Source organism: Taudactylus pleione, unplaced genomic scaffold, assembly GCF_031769625.1.
Source record: "Taudactylus pleione unplaced genomic scaffold, aTauple2 ptg000372l, whole genome shotgun sequence".
Taxonomy (NCBI): domain Eukaryota; kingdom Metazoa; phylum Chordata; class Amphibia; order Anura; family Myobatrachidae; genus Taudactylus; species Taudactylus pleione.
In genome coordinates, this window is record NW_028284773.1 from 10722729 (window position 1) to 10740870 (window position 18142).

At 42.6% G+C, this 18142-nt stretch overlaps 1 protein-coding gene across 3 annotated transcripts in view; it reads right to left on the reverse strand.

The window, feature by feature from the left end:
• Positions 1 to 10747, reverse strand: part of LOC148508280 (putative cation-transporting ATPase 13A4) — a 192108-nt gene extending 181361 nt beyond the window's left edge. For all 3 annotated transcript variants that reach the window (XM_088444738.1, XM_088444737.1, XM_088444739.1), the window contains exon 1: positions 10693 to 10747. In XM_088444738.1, the coding sequence (XP_088300864.1) occupies positions 10693 to 10740 (48 nt within the window). In that variant the 5' untranslated portion in view covers positions 10741 to 10747. The remainder of the gene's footprint in view (positions 1 to 10692) is intronic.
• Positions 10748 to 18142: the final 7395 nt, after the last annotated feature.

An 18142-nucleotide genomic window follows, 5' to 3' on the forward strand; every position in this document is an offset into this window, starting at 1 on the left:
GCCTGCGTTTGTCCAGCCACCCCCCCTACCCACCCACAAAATGGGGCGAACTGTCACTCACCATCGACAGCCTCCTCGTCTGTTGCGAGCCCCGTATCAACTGAACTTCAGTCGCTCAGCGCGGCTCGCGCACGCCGGACGCGGCGCATGCACAGTGCAGCAATATCGGGCCACTTGCAAGTGAAAGTGCTTGCAAGCGGTTCTGAATGAGCTCCACAGTGTTGTAGTGTCAAGTTCCAAGGGCTATGCTGGGAGATCCTGTCCAACTTCTGGCTGCAAGCCACTGCTTACTGATTAGCACAAGGAGTGCTGAGACTTTTATGTTTGTTTGTTTGTTTATTTTATATTAAGTGCCTGTATGTGTGCAGGCCTAAACCTCACATATGCTAAGGTACAGTGTCTGCTACCATTAAAAAGACTCTGGTTTACCAAGTACCTGCCTGTCTGGAGTCCTTATTTCTATACCCCGTATTACATATGGTGGCCTGTATGGGGACCTCTGCACTGCTTTGTTGCAGCACATACTGTACGCCAGCCACTTGTAGCATGGCAAAGGAACTAATAAGGCATAACGTTCGTTATACGTGTGTAAAGCTGGGCATCCACTACACAATTTTATGTCAGATATCTGTACAATCTGGCTAGTTGGAATGAAAACCTGGCAATGTATTGGAGCAAATGACAATCATCCATTTGCTCACAAACACTGGAAAATAGCCAAAAATGGTTGTTTAGACAAATTGGTTAAAACACACTAATTTAACCAATTTGAACAATTTTTTATTGTCCTTATTTTCAGTGTTTAGAACCATATGATCGACTGTCATTTGCTCCCATACATTACCAGGTTTTCATTCCAACCAGCCAGATTACAGATATCTGACAGAAAATTGTATAGTGGATGCCCAGCTTTAGGTTGGTGAACCAGAAAAACCACAGTTGTATCAAGGACATTGTGTAACCTGCTTTATACTGTAACTTGCTCTGCAAAGCTTTGATTTATGTGTACTGAGAAAAAAAGTTACTTTGCTTTGTTTTTACTAAGGTGCTTGAGATATAACAAATGCTGATTAGTATCTTCACCAGCTAGTAAGCTGTGTAATTAAGTTTACCTGTTGACTGAACAAGAGCAGAACTCACATACATGTTTAATTAAGCACTGCATTGCTGAAAGAGAAAAAGACAGTTTTTTTTCTGTGTTCTGTTTAACCCCAACATTGCTGGAAATAAAAAAAATATATATTTATTATTTCTGTGTTAAGTGTGAATAACAATTGCTTTGCAGAAGAAAGATATATTATTTTTGTAAACTGGCTTGTTATCTAAAAGCACCTACACTTGTACATACCTCTCATACTATAAAAATGGAGGAAGTTTTTTGCACTATAGTAAATTTGTTGGCCTCTCACCAACAGATAGAGGAACACATGTTACAATTAGTGACCCAGTCAATGGGCACAACAGCTGATGGGCATCTGAAGAAAATGTCTACCTCAGATGACCCAGAGGCATATTTGCTGATATTTGAGAGGATGGCACAGCGTTTAAAAGGGCCAGCAGATACTTGGGGTGATAGACCTGCCTCCTATCTTACTGGTGAGGCTCAGAAAGCCTATGCTGATTTGTCCTCTGCATATGCAGAGAAATATGACCTAGTCAAAAGTGTTATTCTGGCCTGGTCAGGTCTCACTCCTTCTGGGAAAGTGCAGCACTTCCATGAATGGGCTCTATTACCAGGGGTCCCTATTTGGAAGCAGGTTGCGGAACTAGTCAGACAGGGGCGGAGTTGGCTCCAGCCAGAAGACTGCACTGCCGCTCAGGTCATATAAGATGGGACTGTCCCAGAAAAACAGAGCCTATGGAGTGTGGGATTGTTAGTATGGGCACTATGTACCCTGCTTTTTGCACAATGGTACCCCTGGATTCCAGACCCCTATTAATGTGGAAAACTATGTTTCTGAATGGCCGAGAACTCCCAGCTATTATAGGCTGGGTAGTAGAAAAGGTGCCAGGGTTAGTTGAAGTACTCTGCATTCATGTATCCACAGAAAACTTTTCCGGGGTGCGAGTGAGCCTCACAATAAAGGGGCGCGCTTATGAGGTGGTCGCCGCGGTTGGTCCTATGGTCCTAAGCTCCCCATCCTATCATATTGGGATGCAATTTCCAAGGATTTGTTGAACTCTTAAAGAAACCACACCAGTGGGAGACAACACCAATGTAAAGTCTCCAAGGCCCTGCCTTGGAAAAGGGAATAGTAGAAAAGCACGGCCAGTCCTCTTTGGAGAAGGAACGTCTGACTCACCAATATAAAGTGAGAATAGCCCCAGTCTGGATTGGGATACCCAGCCACCTGACATAGATCTGTGAAGTTTTGCCCGAGATCAACAAAACGGTGCTGCCCTCAGGAAAGTCAGGAATGTCACGGCTAGTGTCATAGAAGTCAATGGCATCGTAAAAACTGCCTACCCACCAGAGCTCTTTGAGTTTTACATTGTCCATAGAGTGGCGGGGAAAAGTACAACCCAGCATCCGCAGGAAGAAGACTGAAGAGTGTCGAACATCACCAAGGAATACATGTGCTTCCCCAAGCTTGGAAAGTGAAAGGGGGGATGTGTCTCTACTGAATTGTCCACATTCTGGTGGAATCATCTCTCGCCAAGGGAGACTGGAGTAACACCTGTGCATTCTGCATTAGCAGTGGAGGTGTGGAATTCCAGTGTTTCACATTTACACAGACTCAGCTGGAATAATCAATCACTGGAGCACAGTTCAAAGGGTTTAAAGCTGTCACAAACCTGATGCTCGTTGTCCAGATGCTGAGTAACAGCATGTCACCTGCTGGTCACCCACAGCTATATGAGTGGCCAGGACGCCGCTCCAATAAGAGGTAGGAGGGCCCTGATTCAGAGCGTCCGGCTCTGAATTAGGCCCACAGTGTTGTAGTGCCAGGGTCCAAGGGCTTTGCAGGGAGAGCATGCCCAAATTGTGGCTGCAAGCCACTGCTGACTGATTAGCACAAGGAGTGTTGAGACTTTTATGATATAATATATATGCACATATATATATATATATATATATATATATATATATATATATATACACAGTATATAGCATTTGGCAGCTAGAATTTGTGTGCAGGTCCTGGAGGAGTGGTATGGCTGAGATGAGGAGAGACAGTGTAAGGCAGAGGCATGAAACACAAATGAATCAATGCAGAAATCTTAAGACAGTCAACCACTTGCAACCAAGTGTTAAAGTGGGCCAGAATGTTCCTCTACTATTGCAGCACTGCACAATCCCTGCTTGCTGACAATCAATCAACTCCTCTCTGAAGAGTCAGGGAGAGCCCGCCATGAACTGTACAATAGATGATGCAGATGGCGCCTCCTCCTCCTCCTGTGGTGTAAGAAGCTGAAGACACGTGTTGATATAATGACATCCTGTAAGGGGAGCCAAGGGTGCCGCACCGACAGGGCATTGAAGGAATAGATGCCATACTCATGTGACACTACTACTGTGTGAAGAAAGACTGGGTAGGATGTCTGGATCTGCTGCTGTAGCATTGATGGGCACCGGCTTATGATTTGGGAACAAGAACATCAAGTTAGTAAAAAATAATTGTGGGGTTTCGTGGGTGACCAGTAGAGCAGTGACTATGGCTGACAAAATTCATTAAATATACTGTATATATAAATCGGGGGTGGGTCGGTGTCTGGAGCTGAAAATGGCTTGCACTAGACAGACACAGGGGGCATAAGCTGGCAAGGTACATGAGACTCGGTGACACAGTGACACAGGGGTGTGAGCGGGAGTGACACATGGGGTGAGCTGGAGTTACACAAAGGGGTTACACAAGGGGGTGAGCTGGAGTGTCATGGGATGAGGCTAGAGCTTCCAGCCTCATCTCCCTGCTTCTCTACATACACATATCCCCAGTGAGTGTAGAGTAATGAGACTGGAAAAACACAAGGGGGATAAAGCTAGAGACTATCCACAATTGGCAAAATTAGACTAAAAAGGCTGGGGCAGACTAATCTTCATTAAGACACTAAGGGGGATGTATCAAGCCAAGAGAGAGATAAGCTTCCAACTGTCATTTATCTAGCACAGTCTATGAAATGAGAATTAGAAGCTGATTGGTTGTTTTGGACAACTTTTCCATTTTATCTCTTTCCAAGGCTTGATACATCTCCCCCAATTGTAAAGAAACCATATAAATAATACAGTTGCAAAATAATTGGGGCTAACTGTGCACTGAATAATGTTCTCTATTGTTTTGGGTAGTGTTACTGGTACTATAGATGTTGCCCAACTGTTACAAGTCACAGTCACGACTTGTCTCCCTCCAGAAGTTCACCATTGCATGACGCTGTTGTTCCGGTGTCCTCAGTTGCTAGGCGATCGGCACACCTCAGGGCGTCACATGCTATCCATGGCACTAAGTGATTGGGTGGTCTTCCTATTCGTACACACTGGACTTTTGCCGCCTCTCCGACTTTAGCGTTCCTGTAAGTCCACTCGGCTCAGCCACACCAGCAGCTTCCATACTGGCGCAGGCTCACCTGTCTCTTCTATGGCTCTCTGGCTGCACAAGCAATTTCCGTGCTGCCACCATCTCACCAGTCTCCCCTAAGGCTCTCTGGCTGCACCAGCAGCTTCCGTGCTGCCACCGGCTCACCTATCTTTCCTACGGCTCCCTGGCCACTCCAGCAGCTTCTGTGCTGCCACCAGCTGAAAATCGCAGAATTCTAACTTGTACACGAGATTGTACACAAACTTGCACACTAAATTGCATACCGGCTCTCAATGCCGTAGTACACAGAATTGTTCATGAGTTTGTACACATACTTGTACACTAAATTGCGCACCGACTCTCAAAGCCGTAATACACAGAATTGTACACGAGATTGTACATTAAATTGCGTACTAGCTCTCAAAGTCTCATCTATTATTTTCTTTCTTCTGCTATCGGCTTCAAGCCACACCATCGGCTACCAAAGCCGCAACAATTGAGTACTGTTTTTTACAATCGGCTCCTAGTCACCACGGTTCATCAGTCACCTCATCGGCTCTCAAAGCCACACAACCTGCACACCAAATTGCATCCTCGACTCTCAAGTCTTCTAGATACTGGTTTTTGTTCCTGTCGTCCCTCTCTCACGGGGGGGCGGGGGTAGCGGTGGCCGGTCGGCGCATGTGTGGCACTTTGTCACTGTGTATTTTTTCTGAAAAATACAGTGATATGGCCACGGAGGGGATTCACAAGCAATTTTTTATAAATCCCTGTGATATTAGTAAGATCACACTACAATCTGCATTTTAATGTGGATTGTAGTAAATAGAGCCCTTAATAAGTTCATTTTGTTTATATTTCAGGTTCACATTACAATGATACAGTATGACATGTCATATAATGGCTATTCAAAGATCTCATACAATTGTCTTATTCCCTCCCTAGACAATCATGTTCAAGACTCCATTACAAGAAGCTGTCCCAGCATTCTGTTTCAATAAACCCATGTCAATAAACAGTTTATTATACTTTAAAAGCACTCCTGGGGAACAGTCACCTTTGTTCAAACAGTATTGTTCCTTTATACTTTATAAATATAAACTTTATAAACACAACAGCTGATTTATGTGGTGAATGTAAATAATGCCATAATAGCAACATTGTTATCACGAAAGGGGAAGATGTAACAAACATTCTAAAGAGGACAAGTGGAGAAGTTGCCCATAGCAACCAATCAGCTACTAGCTATCATTTATCAGGTGCATTTTATAAAATGATAGATAGAAGCTATGGGCAACTTCTCCAACTGTCCTCTATAGAAAGTATGATACATCTTACCCTCAAGATACTCTACTGTGCCAAGAATAAAAAAGCAGCATTTACAATCAATTAGATGTGTTACCCTTTATAATAACCAATGGCGTAACATTTATACTGTATTAAATAGACATTGGTATATACTTCTCAGTCATTTTAAGTGATCTTAGAGAAGTCACCTGTCACATAAAATATGCTGTCAAATTTAGGGGATTGCTCAGGCACATCCACTTTATAGAAAGGGCACTAATAATTTGGCCCTAATGTGACAGATTCACGCCAATGTGAGGAATTTAAATTCCTGTCAACATAAGAACATGTTTACGGCCAAGGTATGAAAAAAACATTTCTATTAGAACAATAAATTAAAGTGTACCCCTTTGTCATATATAGTTTAGGTTAGGACAGAGGGAAACAATATGTAAGCTGTCACGAGCAGGGCCCTCTTCCCTCATGTGCTTTTCCTTCCCTCACTTATACCTAGAGATGAGCGGGTTCCCTGCCTGCCCCGGATCCCTCACCCGAGGCAAAACCTCGCGACCCTCCTGTCGGCTCGCGAGGTTTTGTATTGAGCGTCTGTCACGGCTCTCAGCCAATCAGCGTTAAGCCCATTGAAAATGCAGAAGAAAAAGAAGATGGCGCCCGCCATTCCCCGCCACCTGACACCGCTGGCACCCCTGCTGCTGACACCGCTGGCACCCCCACTGGCAGCATCTCCCGCTGCCGAAACCACCGCTTGCCCGGCACCCCTGTACTGAGGACACTGTCACACTGCCGACACTCCCACACTGAGGACACCACCAGCACCACTGCACTGCCGACACTGTCAGCACACATGCACTGAGGACACCGCAGGCACCCCCACTCTGCCGACACCATCGGCACCCTGCATTGATAACACCCCTGCACTGCTGACACAGTCAGCAAACCTGCACTAAAGACACCACTGGCACCCCCGCACTGCCGACACAGCCAGAAAACCTGCACTGAGGACACCGCTGGCATCCCCGCTCTGCTGACACCGCCGGTACCCTTCACTGAGAACACTGCCAGCACCACAGCACTGATATTCCATGAACTGAGGACACCGCCAGCAACCCCCACACTGCCGACACAGCCAGCAAACCTGCACTAAAGACACCGCTGGCACCCCCGCACTGCCGACACAGCCAGAAAACCTGCACTAAAGACACCACTGGCACCCCCTCACTGCTGACATCACCGGTACCCTTCACTGAGGACACTGCCAGCAACCCCGCTCTGCCGACACTGCTGTCACAGTAAGTGCACTATTGGTTTATCCAACCCACACTATATAACACACTATATCCGTGTTGGAAATTAGAAGCTGAACTGCCACATGTTAGTGCCGCCCACTGTGTCACTTAGCTTAGTCAGCCAGCTAGCTGGATGCAACCTTTTGGCCTTAACTCAATGAAGCAAATAATATTGTGAGATAGTCAATATTGATTGGAAATTACTGGAAATAAATGTTATTGAGGTTAATTATACTGTAGGAAAAAAAGCAGGCCCATTTTATGTGATTTTAGCTGTTTTTATGATTTTTTAAGAAAAAAATCCAGATCCAAAACCAAAACGCGAAAACAAAACACGGAGGTGAGGTTTTGCCAAAACCAATCCAGATCCAAAACCAGGGGGACCCAGATAAAAAACCAAAACACGAGGGTCGGCGCACATCTCTACTTATACCATCATCTCTTTCCCATTGCTAACAACAGCACCAAACCTTTGGATTCTGCCGCCCTGCTGCTTATTTGGGTATTATGACCGCTGATGCAGCTATGTTTATAAACCTTGTCCATGTCCTGCAATGTTCTGTACTGTAAGTCCCTTTTTTCTTGTTTTGTTCACACTGTTTCTGTTATGTACTTTGTAAGCCGCTGCGGACCCCTTGTGGCATCACATAAAGGATAATAATAATAATATACTGTAGCTATGAACTCCAGATAGCTAAAAGAACTTTGGCACATATTAATATACTGTAATTACAAATGCTGCTAGAGACCTATCTAAAAGAAAACCATTCACAGGTTTCATAGGTAATTTTTCTCAATGTAAAAAGGGCTACACTTTAAAATGATATCAGGACATATTGAGATGGGTCAATACAAATTAGAGAAGTTCTGGATCTCCTCTTTTGAAGAGAGATCAAGTGGATTAAGTGGACCAATTGTGTTATACCGCACATAAGCTGCTAGTGAATAACCAGATAGACTGCCATGGGTGTGGTATATTTTGTTGACATTCATAATGTTGGCGTATAACATTTCGACTTTCATGATGTCGACACTGTTGTTGTCATTTAGAATGTTGACAATAGGATTTACAGTGTAAACCTAACCCTAAGCCTATCGCTAACTCTAATCTAACCTTAACCACAATATCTGGTGTCAACATTTTGGCTGTTAACATTCACAATGTCCATATTCTGGCAATGTCGACAGTATATCAGTGTCAACATTGTGAATGTCAACAGGTCGACTTTCTGAATGTCAGTCAATATGTTAACATGATGCTGTCGACATTCTGAATGTCGACAATGTGACTGCGTACCGCTCCCATGAGTAATGTCGACATGGTCACTATTGACATGTGGCTTGCTGACATTTTCGACCATGTCAACATTCTCGTGTTGACCAGATGCATGTCAACAAGTGTATCTTCCTGGGGGTTTGGTATGTTAGGTCAACATGTCATGTCAATCTACGGTACAATACAAATTACAAACTAATAAAGATGTTGTAAAGTTATGATGAGATAAACTTATATTAAAGTTTATATTAAAGTTTGTAGCACTGAAACAGTGAAATGGAAAATAATTATTCACAATGATTTTATAATTGGAAGTTTCAAATACATATTGCACCATAATGTCTAAAAATGAAATACAACTAATTTGTCCCAAGTAAGCACCCTGTACCATATGAAACCTCACTAAATGGAAAATGACAGAATTATACCATACCAGTTACAGTACAATCAAATGAAGGGCAGCAGAGTCTTTTAAGAGTAATGTCAGGGTCTATGTACTGTATATAATAGTATAATAGTATAACTATTACCATGTACAGTAAGTACCTACTTCCCCAAGAACTGCACCAAACAGAACATAGTGCTGCTGTCTGGGCTCGTACTTCCATCTTAGCCCTGTATTCAATTTGGAGCGAAAAGTCAGAATCGCCGAAAAAGTTTCGCCGATGACGTGATTTTCGCTGATTTCATTTTACCCCGTATTCAATTACATTGACTTTTCACAGGTGCGAAAAGTCAATGCAATGAACCCGATGAAAAAGTTTCGCCTATGGGGTGCAGAGTTGCGGAAACCACACTGCATCCTTTGTACACCCCTCCTGACGCTAACTGTGTCAAAAAATGCAAAAAAACCCCACAAACAACACCATAAAAAAGCACTTTAAGAAGGAAGGGGGGTAAAAAAAAAATGGGGTACAAACTCAAAACTAGCAAAATAGACTCTAGGGGGTCCCCCTAGTATGCCCCAGCTATTTTTTTGGTTTTACCTGAATACTGAAGGTGCATTTTTAGCTATTTAACACTTCACATTAGACAATTAGAAACATGCTTGCACCCATTTTCATGTACCCCAAATTTGATGGGAATAGTTATTTTCACCAAAAATAACTCCAAAGTGCTATTCTTCACCACTACTGCAAAAACGCAAAATAACTCAGATTGAGACCATTTAAAAACCCCAAATACCTCCAGCAGGGCTATTTAGGGGTATACAGAGTGATCCCCCATGTCAGTGCATCTTTTGGGGGGTGTCAGGCTGATTAGCCTATTTTGGAGAGGACTATCCGCCTGTTCAAGTTTCGCCGGGTGCCGTGTTCACGTACTTTCAAACTGAATACAGGGAATCGCAGGGAAGCACGCGAAAAGTTTTCGCACCCAACACACGCAATATAGGCAAAAAGTCCGGCAGGTGATAAAGTATCGCGGGTGCGAATCTAATTGAATACGGGCCTTAGCATGCTACAAATACTTCTGTAGTAATAATAATACTGTTACTATATAAATCAATTTGTGTATGATAAAAACATCTACAGTATCCTTGACATATATAAGGGCTTAGCTGCAGTTGCATGTGTGAGGGCAAGTGGCCTAATTTTACATTTTGTAAACAATGAACTGTTCTGTACTGTACATGTGAACAACTTGCCCTGGTACTTTGTGCTGCCTATACTGTACCTAACAACTGCTGCCCCTTATGCTTGTAGAAGTGGATCAGAGTTGGTTGCGTGCAAATGGAATATGATAAGTGTGAGCAGCCACAAGGTTTTAATACCCCTTTGATAAGCACCTTATTTTGTATTATATGTTTCTTTAAAATATGTGCTTACATAAGACAGTGAAGTCTTTGTTATGATGATGCTATATATTTACTTCAGACGCTTTTATACTATAGAGGTAAGGCTTTTTGAGTTCCATGCATTATATGTTTTAAGTTCCATGCATTTTAAAAATGCTTGAGCTCAAAACACAGCAGATAAATGTAAGTGACTAGACACACATTGGTGTATTTCCAAATGGGCATATTTTATATTTAACTCGAAATCATCCTATATGGTTTATTTTTTGCATTAAAATGTGCCTAAATCTTTACATCTGACTTAGAAATTCAAGTTACGAAAATGCTTGCAATAGAAAAACAATAGAGTTAGCCAAGATCAGATCATGTGAGCAATAAGTTAGTTACTAAACTTTCACAATCAGCTTATCTACTGTATGTGATATAAGTTTATTATCACAATAACAGGCAGCTCTTGTATGTATATAATATATTTAAAAAAACACCAACAAAATAGAATAAGAGTAAACTTACCATTTCATTGTCTTCCCCCTGGTTAATAATGGCACGGCTTTCTGCCATTTCTGCATGTACCAGTATCACAGAGTACAGCTGAGCATAGGAATGTGGCAGGACCTAATCCCTCCTGATCTGCAGTGTTTTTCACTGTGATACTTTTATTCACAGAAAGTACACCCTCCTCATTTACCTAAGGACTCTGACTGGAGTATGTGCAACACAGATGCTTCCCAATAAATACAATATGGGATCCAGTCACATTGTCAACAATTACATCGACACCACAGTGAAATGGGTCAACATGTTGACAAGTAACATTTCGGCACCCTTAGAAATACCGACCTGTTCACAATGATGGCGTTATTCAGGCCCAGACTCAAGCTTCACCCCACAAAGAAGAATTATTGGAGCCAACTGAACTCTGAGCATCGCAGAGTGAACCATATAGGGTACCCTTAACATTTTTACTGCACACTTCTACGGATTTCCTCACACATCAGTACAATCTTAGGAGATTAATCCATCCTGGGCGAGGGATGCAGTCAGGAAGCCAATGGATGCAATGCCGGCCGCCAGCTTCCCGACTGTCTAATCCTGGCAAGGTACAAATGACGCCTGTCATTAGACCTACACCGGGAGCCCGACACCCGGCTTACCGATCGAAGGTAAGCCGGGTGCCGGGCGTGGATAGCCGCGCGGGGGGGTTGGTTAGGGGCTCCCGGGGGTAATTTGGGTTAGGCGTCCCCCTGGGAGGTTAGGGTTAGGCTAGGGAAAGGGGGGGTTAGGGTTAGGCACCCCCAGGGGGAGGTTAGGGTTAGGCACCCCCCGGGGGAGAGGGTTAGGCTGCGGGGAAGAGGGGGTTAGGCACTTAGAGGGGGGTTAGGGTTAGGCACTTGGGGGGAGGTTAGGGTTAGAAACCCCTAAAGGAGAGTTATGGTTAGGGGGTAGAATAGGGTAAGTTAATACTTACCTTTTTACGTTCAGGGTCTTCACCCCTGTTGGGCTTCAGCTGTCGGGATTTGAATCATACTGATTCCCATAGCGTTAAAGGTACTGTTGTATATGGTGGATATGCGGGCAGCCTAGAATCACAGTGATGGTCTATGGTACATCCCTCAGAATGTTAGATTTGTCTATTTGGATATTTAAAGAAGGGCCTGCTACAAGTTGTATCAATATTATTTTTAACTTTTTGTTTGCAATGGTTAGCAGTGCACTATATACAGTAAAAGCGGTACACTGAATTTGTTGCATAGTAACATAATATAGGAATAAGATGCTTATTTCCAGAATTATAATTAGCTGACTGGCATTCTTACATTGTCTATATTGCATCTACTTTTTTTGTTACTATGAGTGAAGAGTGTTCTTATTAAGGGACATATTTATCATTCTTTCATTTATTTACTAAAATAATCTAAAACTGTTTTCACGACCACTTTCACAGTTTTCTAGTATCACTGAAATGTATGATTTTTTTTTAGTAAGCATATCACATTTCCCATACTTGTAATGGAAATTTCATCTGTTCAAATTTACTAATGTCAAAATGTCAAATAATTAGAGATGGTTTTGGTTCTAAATCATCATGATGTTTTGGTTTTTGAAAACCACCCTCAAGTGTTTTGGTTTGGATTCAGTTTTGGTTTTGGTTTTTATAAAAAATGTATAAAAAAAGCTAAAATCGGTACTTGTGCACTTTACGGACTCGTTGCAGAGAGAACCCAATGAATGTTTTAAATGGTACTTGTGTATTTTACGTACACAAGTACCGAAAGTTGTCCCCTCGCGGGCTCGCAGCGCTCGCTATGCTTCGGGCTCCGTGGCTTGCTGCACTCGCCACAAAGTTATATTCCCCTCTGTGCCCACTTGGATGGTAGGGAATGACGCTGGACACTGGCTGATGACGTCAGGGTCCTCTCCGTGAAGGAGATTTAGACATTACCATTATTGATAATAATAATAATAATGAGTGTAGGACACTGGTTCTCTCTGCAATGAGTCCGTAAAGTACACAAGTACCCTAAAATCTTTAAATTTGGACATGTTTTTGTTCCTTTAGTATTATTAACATGAATAACATTAATTTCCAGTCATTTCCATTCAATTTTGAGCACCTCACAGTACCTGAAATCACAAGGGAGGAACTTAAATGCAATCTGTTTTTTAAATCTAGGATTGGAATTTGGGTGTGTTTGGTTTCCAGGGCAACCGAACCACTCACCTCTAAAAATAATACCGAATGGAGCCTTGTGAAAATAACGCCATCTTTATCTCTGATCAGTTGATGGGAGAGGGGTCTTTATAAATACTGCAACTCCCCCATTCTTTCCAGCCATGAGTGCACTTCCAGTGCAGTGTCCTCTGTCTGTCAGAGCTGCAGAAGTCTGTGATGCATCAATCCCTGGCACAGCTCTTATGCATGTTTTTATTATTATTTAGAATAAAAATTACAAAAAATTACATAAGAGCTGTCCTGGGGGATTGATGTAATATGGACCTCCTCAGCAACACTAATCATATGGCAGTGGGGCAGTGTAGAAATGTGCGGCTTCTAGCAGCGCTCTGTGGCGTCTCCCCACTCCGACCCAATGACAAGGGTGAGCATGGCTTTCCCATGCAAGAGCTGCCTGGACCCGACATCAGTCTGACAACCTGAGCTGCACAGAACTTACTGCATGTAAAACAACAAACAGTTCAGTGCAGTACAGCTAATCATAGACAGATGCACATTTGCAGACTGACATGTGATTATTAATACATTCTTGCAATATTATCAAAAATTGCATTGCAAAATCATACTAAGGGGTATATTTACTAAAGTGAGAGTTTTCAGAGTGGAGATGTTGTCCATAGCAACCAATCAGATTCTACTTAACATTTAACTAGCACAGTCTACAAGACAATAGCTAGAATCTGATTGGTTGTTATGGGCAACATTTCCATTTCTAAAAACTCTCACTTAAGTAAATATACCCCTAAATCTTTGCATCACAATCACAATTTAATTGCAGTTTGTAATAAAAATGCCCCTAAATAGCAACAAGGACTATACATTGTCTTGCTACTCAGGGCCAGATTATAGGGGTGGGCAAAAGTGGCGGTCGTCCCGGGGCCCCCACACATAGGGGGCCCCCACACACTGTACTCAGCCCTTGGCAATAATGAAAAAAACGGAGCACAGCATTTAGCTGTCTCCGCTACGGTCATCGGCAGCTCAGCTATTTACTTACAGCAGCCGCCGAGGATTTTCCCTGCAGTTACAATACAGTCTCACGAGATTGTGACTGGAGCCCAGGCTGCCTGCAGTGCGCGATAGAGATGGTGTGAGGCAGAGCAGCTTTCTTGGACGCTTAATGTGACTCTGCCTAAGCGTTTCACAGGGCTTGGAGCAGAGAGCAGTGAGTCTGTGTGTATGTATAGAAATGTGTGCGTATATATATATATATATATATATAATTATATATATACACATACACATATACTGCATACATATATATATATATATATATATTTGTATATATACATATAAATATATGTACTGCATGTGTAAGTATATATATATATATATATATGCTGCATGTACAGTATGTACGTGTATACATATACTGCATGTGTGTGTACAAACAAGATGTGCTTTAACTGCAGACTTTCAGATTTGATAACAGGGTAATTACATTCGGGTGAACGGAGTAGGAATTACAACAGTTTCAATATGTGCCTCCCACTTTTTAAGGGGCCAAAAGTAATGGGACTATCAACTCAAAAGCTATTTCATGGACAGGTGTGGGCTAGTCCCTTGTTATTTCATTATCAATTAAGCAGGTAAAAGGTCTGGAGTTGATTCTAGGTGTGACATTTGCATTTGGAATCAGGTGCTGTCGACTCTCAATATGAGATCCAAAGAGCTGTCACTATCAGTGAGGCAAGCCATCATTAGGCTGAAAAATCAAAACAAAGCCATCAGAGAGATAGCAAAAACATTAGGTGTGGCCAAATCAACTGTTTGGAACATTCTTAAAAAGAAGGAACGCACCGGAGAGCTCAGCAACACCAAAAGACTCGTAAGACCACGGAAAACAACTGTGGTGGATGACAAAATAATTATTTCCCTGGTGAAGAAAAACCCCTTCACAACAGTTGGCCAAATCAAGAACACTCTCCAGGAGGTAGATGTATATGTGTCAAAGTCAACAATCAAGAGCAGACTTCACAAGAGTGAATATAGAGGGTTCACCACAAGATGTAAACCATTGGTGAGCCACAAAAACAGGAAGACCAGATTAGAGTTTGCCAAACAACATCTAAAAAAACCATTACAGTTCTGGAACAACATCCTATTGACAGATGAGACAAAAATCAACTTGTACCAGAGTGATGGGAAGAGAAGAGAAGGAAAGGAACTGCTCATGATCCAAAACATACCACCTCATCAGTGAAGCATGGTGGTGGTAGTGTCATGGCGTGGGCATGTATGACTGCCAATGGAACTGGTTCCCTTGTATTTATTGATGATGTGACTGCTGACAAAAGCAGCAGAATGAATTCTGAAGTGTTTCGGGCAATATTATATGCTCATATTCAGTCAAATGCTTCAGAACTCATTGGACGGCGCTTCACAGTGCAGATGGACAATGACCCAAAGCATACTGCAAAAGCAACCAAAGAGTTTTTTAAGGCTAAAAAGTGGAATGTTATGCAATGGCCAAGTTAATCACCTGACCTGAATCCGATTGAGCATGCATTTCACTTGATGAAGACAAAACTGAAGGGAAAATGCCCCCAAAACAAGCAGGAACTTGAAACATATGCATTAGAGGCCTGGTAGAGCATCACCAGGGATTAAACCCAGCGTCTGGTGATGTCTATGCGTTCCAGACTTCAGGCTGTAATTGCCTGCAAAGGATTTGCAACAAAGTATTAAAAACTGAAAGTTAGATTTAGGATTGTTTAGTTTGTCCCATTACTTTTGGCCCCTTAAAAAGTGGGAGGCACATATAGACACCGTTGTAATTCCTACACCGTTCACCTGATTTGGATATAATTACCCTCAAATGAAATCTGAAAGTCTGCAGTTAAATCACATCTTGTTTGTTTAATTTCAAAGCCATTGTGGTTGTGAATAGAGGCCAAAATCTGAAAATTCTGTCAATGTCGAAATATTTATGGACCTGACTGTATATATATATTTGCTTTTGAAACTCCAGTCTATTATATATATATGCATGTGTATATATATATATATATATATATACATATATATATATATATATATATATATATATACATATACACTGCGTGTGTGTGTATATATACAGTATATATACACATATATAATAAATATACTTCATTACTGCATATATATATATATATTTGCACTTGCAACTCCAGTTTATTGCATGTGAATTAAATTGTACTGTATACTGGGATTTTATGTTGAAATATATACATCTATATATATATATATATATATACATCTATATATATATATATATATACATATATATATATATATATATATATATATACACACATACATACACAAAGACATACTTTTGATATCATCGCCAATATATTACTTTGATCATTTTATTGATAGGGGCCGCTGCCAGTTTGTTGCCCAGGGGCCCCCACAGGCCTTAGTCCGGCCCTGTTTCTACTAGTTTTCATAACCATTTTATATTATGCTATCAAACAATACAAAAACACACACAATGGGCGGGATGTAATATAGAGATCGACAGGGCCGCCGTCAGGGGGGGACTGCGGGTACTGGAGTCCCGGGCCCGTACCCTGGCTGAAGGAGGGGGGGCCCGCTGGGGCCTGCCCTCTATCGATACTGCACAGCCTGCAGCCCGTGAACAAAAGAAAAAGGGCCCAGCCGCCGGCGCCGCTGTTACCAGCTGCCGGCGCCGCTGTTACCAGCCGCCAACCCAGTCCCCATAAATGGAGGAGGCAGCGGGCCCGCTCGGCCACTCCTCCACCAAACTACATGATAAACACCCACCTGCGTCTGCCCCCTATGGTCAATAAAGTTTTCTAGTTTGAAGTCGGCGCGCGTGACGTCATTACGTCGCGCCGCACTGCTGGAGGGAGAGCCTGGAGGAGGAGCCGCAGATCGGGAGGAGCTGGAGCAGCCAGCATCTGCAGTGCTGGGGAAGAGGCAGAGAAATAAGGTAAGTGAAATCGAAAGCTGTGCACAGCGGGCAGAGACTGGGTTTAATACCCTGGGGGGGGTGGTAAAAAAAAAAGCTGGGCAGAGACAGGGTTTAATACCCTGGGGGGTAAAAAAAAAAAGCTGGTCAGAGACTGGGTTTAATAACCTGGGGGAGGGGGTTGGTAAAAAAAAAAAGCTGGGCAGAGACTGGGTTTAATACCCTGTGGGGGAAGGGGTAAAAAGAAAAGCTGGCAGAAACTGGGTTTAATACCCTGGGGGGGATGGTAAAAAAAAAAAGCTGGGCAGAGACTGGGTCTAATAACCTGGGGTGGGGGGCCCTGCCTATTTTGTCAGTTCCGGGCCCCACCATTACTGATGGCAGCCCTGGAGATCGAGTCTGCCAGAGGTGCGGGATGCAGACTGATCTCAATCGTTTTTTTAAATTTGCGGTCATTTACAAGGCAAAACAGAACTAGCTTTGCCTTGTAAATGACTGCAACTTTAAAAAAACGATCGAGATCAATCTTCATCCCGCACCTCCGGCAGACTTGATCTCTATTACATCCCGCCCTAAGGATCGGATTCAATAGGCCGCGAGGTTCCTCAAACATTATGAGGTTTATCCTGGAAGGAAACTTCACTTGAATATACTGTATCTGCATCAAAGATCAAGCAAGTTTTCATCCTGTATTAACCCAATATGTGCTCAGCCACACAACTTTTAGACTGAGCTTCAGGTTTAATTGAATCTGCTCCTAAAATGCATCATGCAATGTTTTATTTAGCCAAGGTTTGCACTTTATGATGTAACAAGGCAGCCTGGCTTTCTTGTGTTTCAGGAATGAGCATAGCATATTTCTCCTCTCTCTTTATTGTGCCTAATTCTGAGTTGCATGGTGGTCACATTCTGAATGTATATGGATTGCAAATGGAATGTTAATGCTACTATACATACGCAGCACACTGCCCAGCTTCCATCTGCCAGGGCAGGTATCATCACTAGTAACAGCACGTACACCCATCCCATGCTAGGTGCAAGCGATACAGCTGAAGTAGACATCCTCATGGCATTCACATTACTCAGAATATGGTGTATTGTAACTTTGGCAACACGTCACTACCATAACACCCCCAAGAGGATACATGAATCCAGTTGCAGCCCAGTAAAACTCCAAAAAGCCCATTTAATGGACAGAAAGAACCTGCAAAGTTCTGCCCAACAATTGCAAAGATACATATGTTCGCTGCTCCGTATGCCCAGTTTTCTAAAACTTGCTATACAAAGTTGCATTCAAACCTGTGCATGAC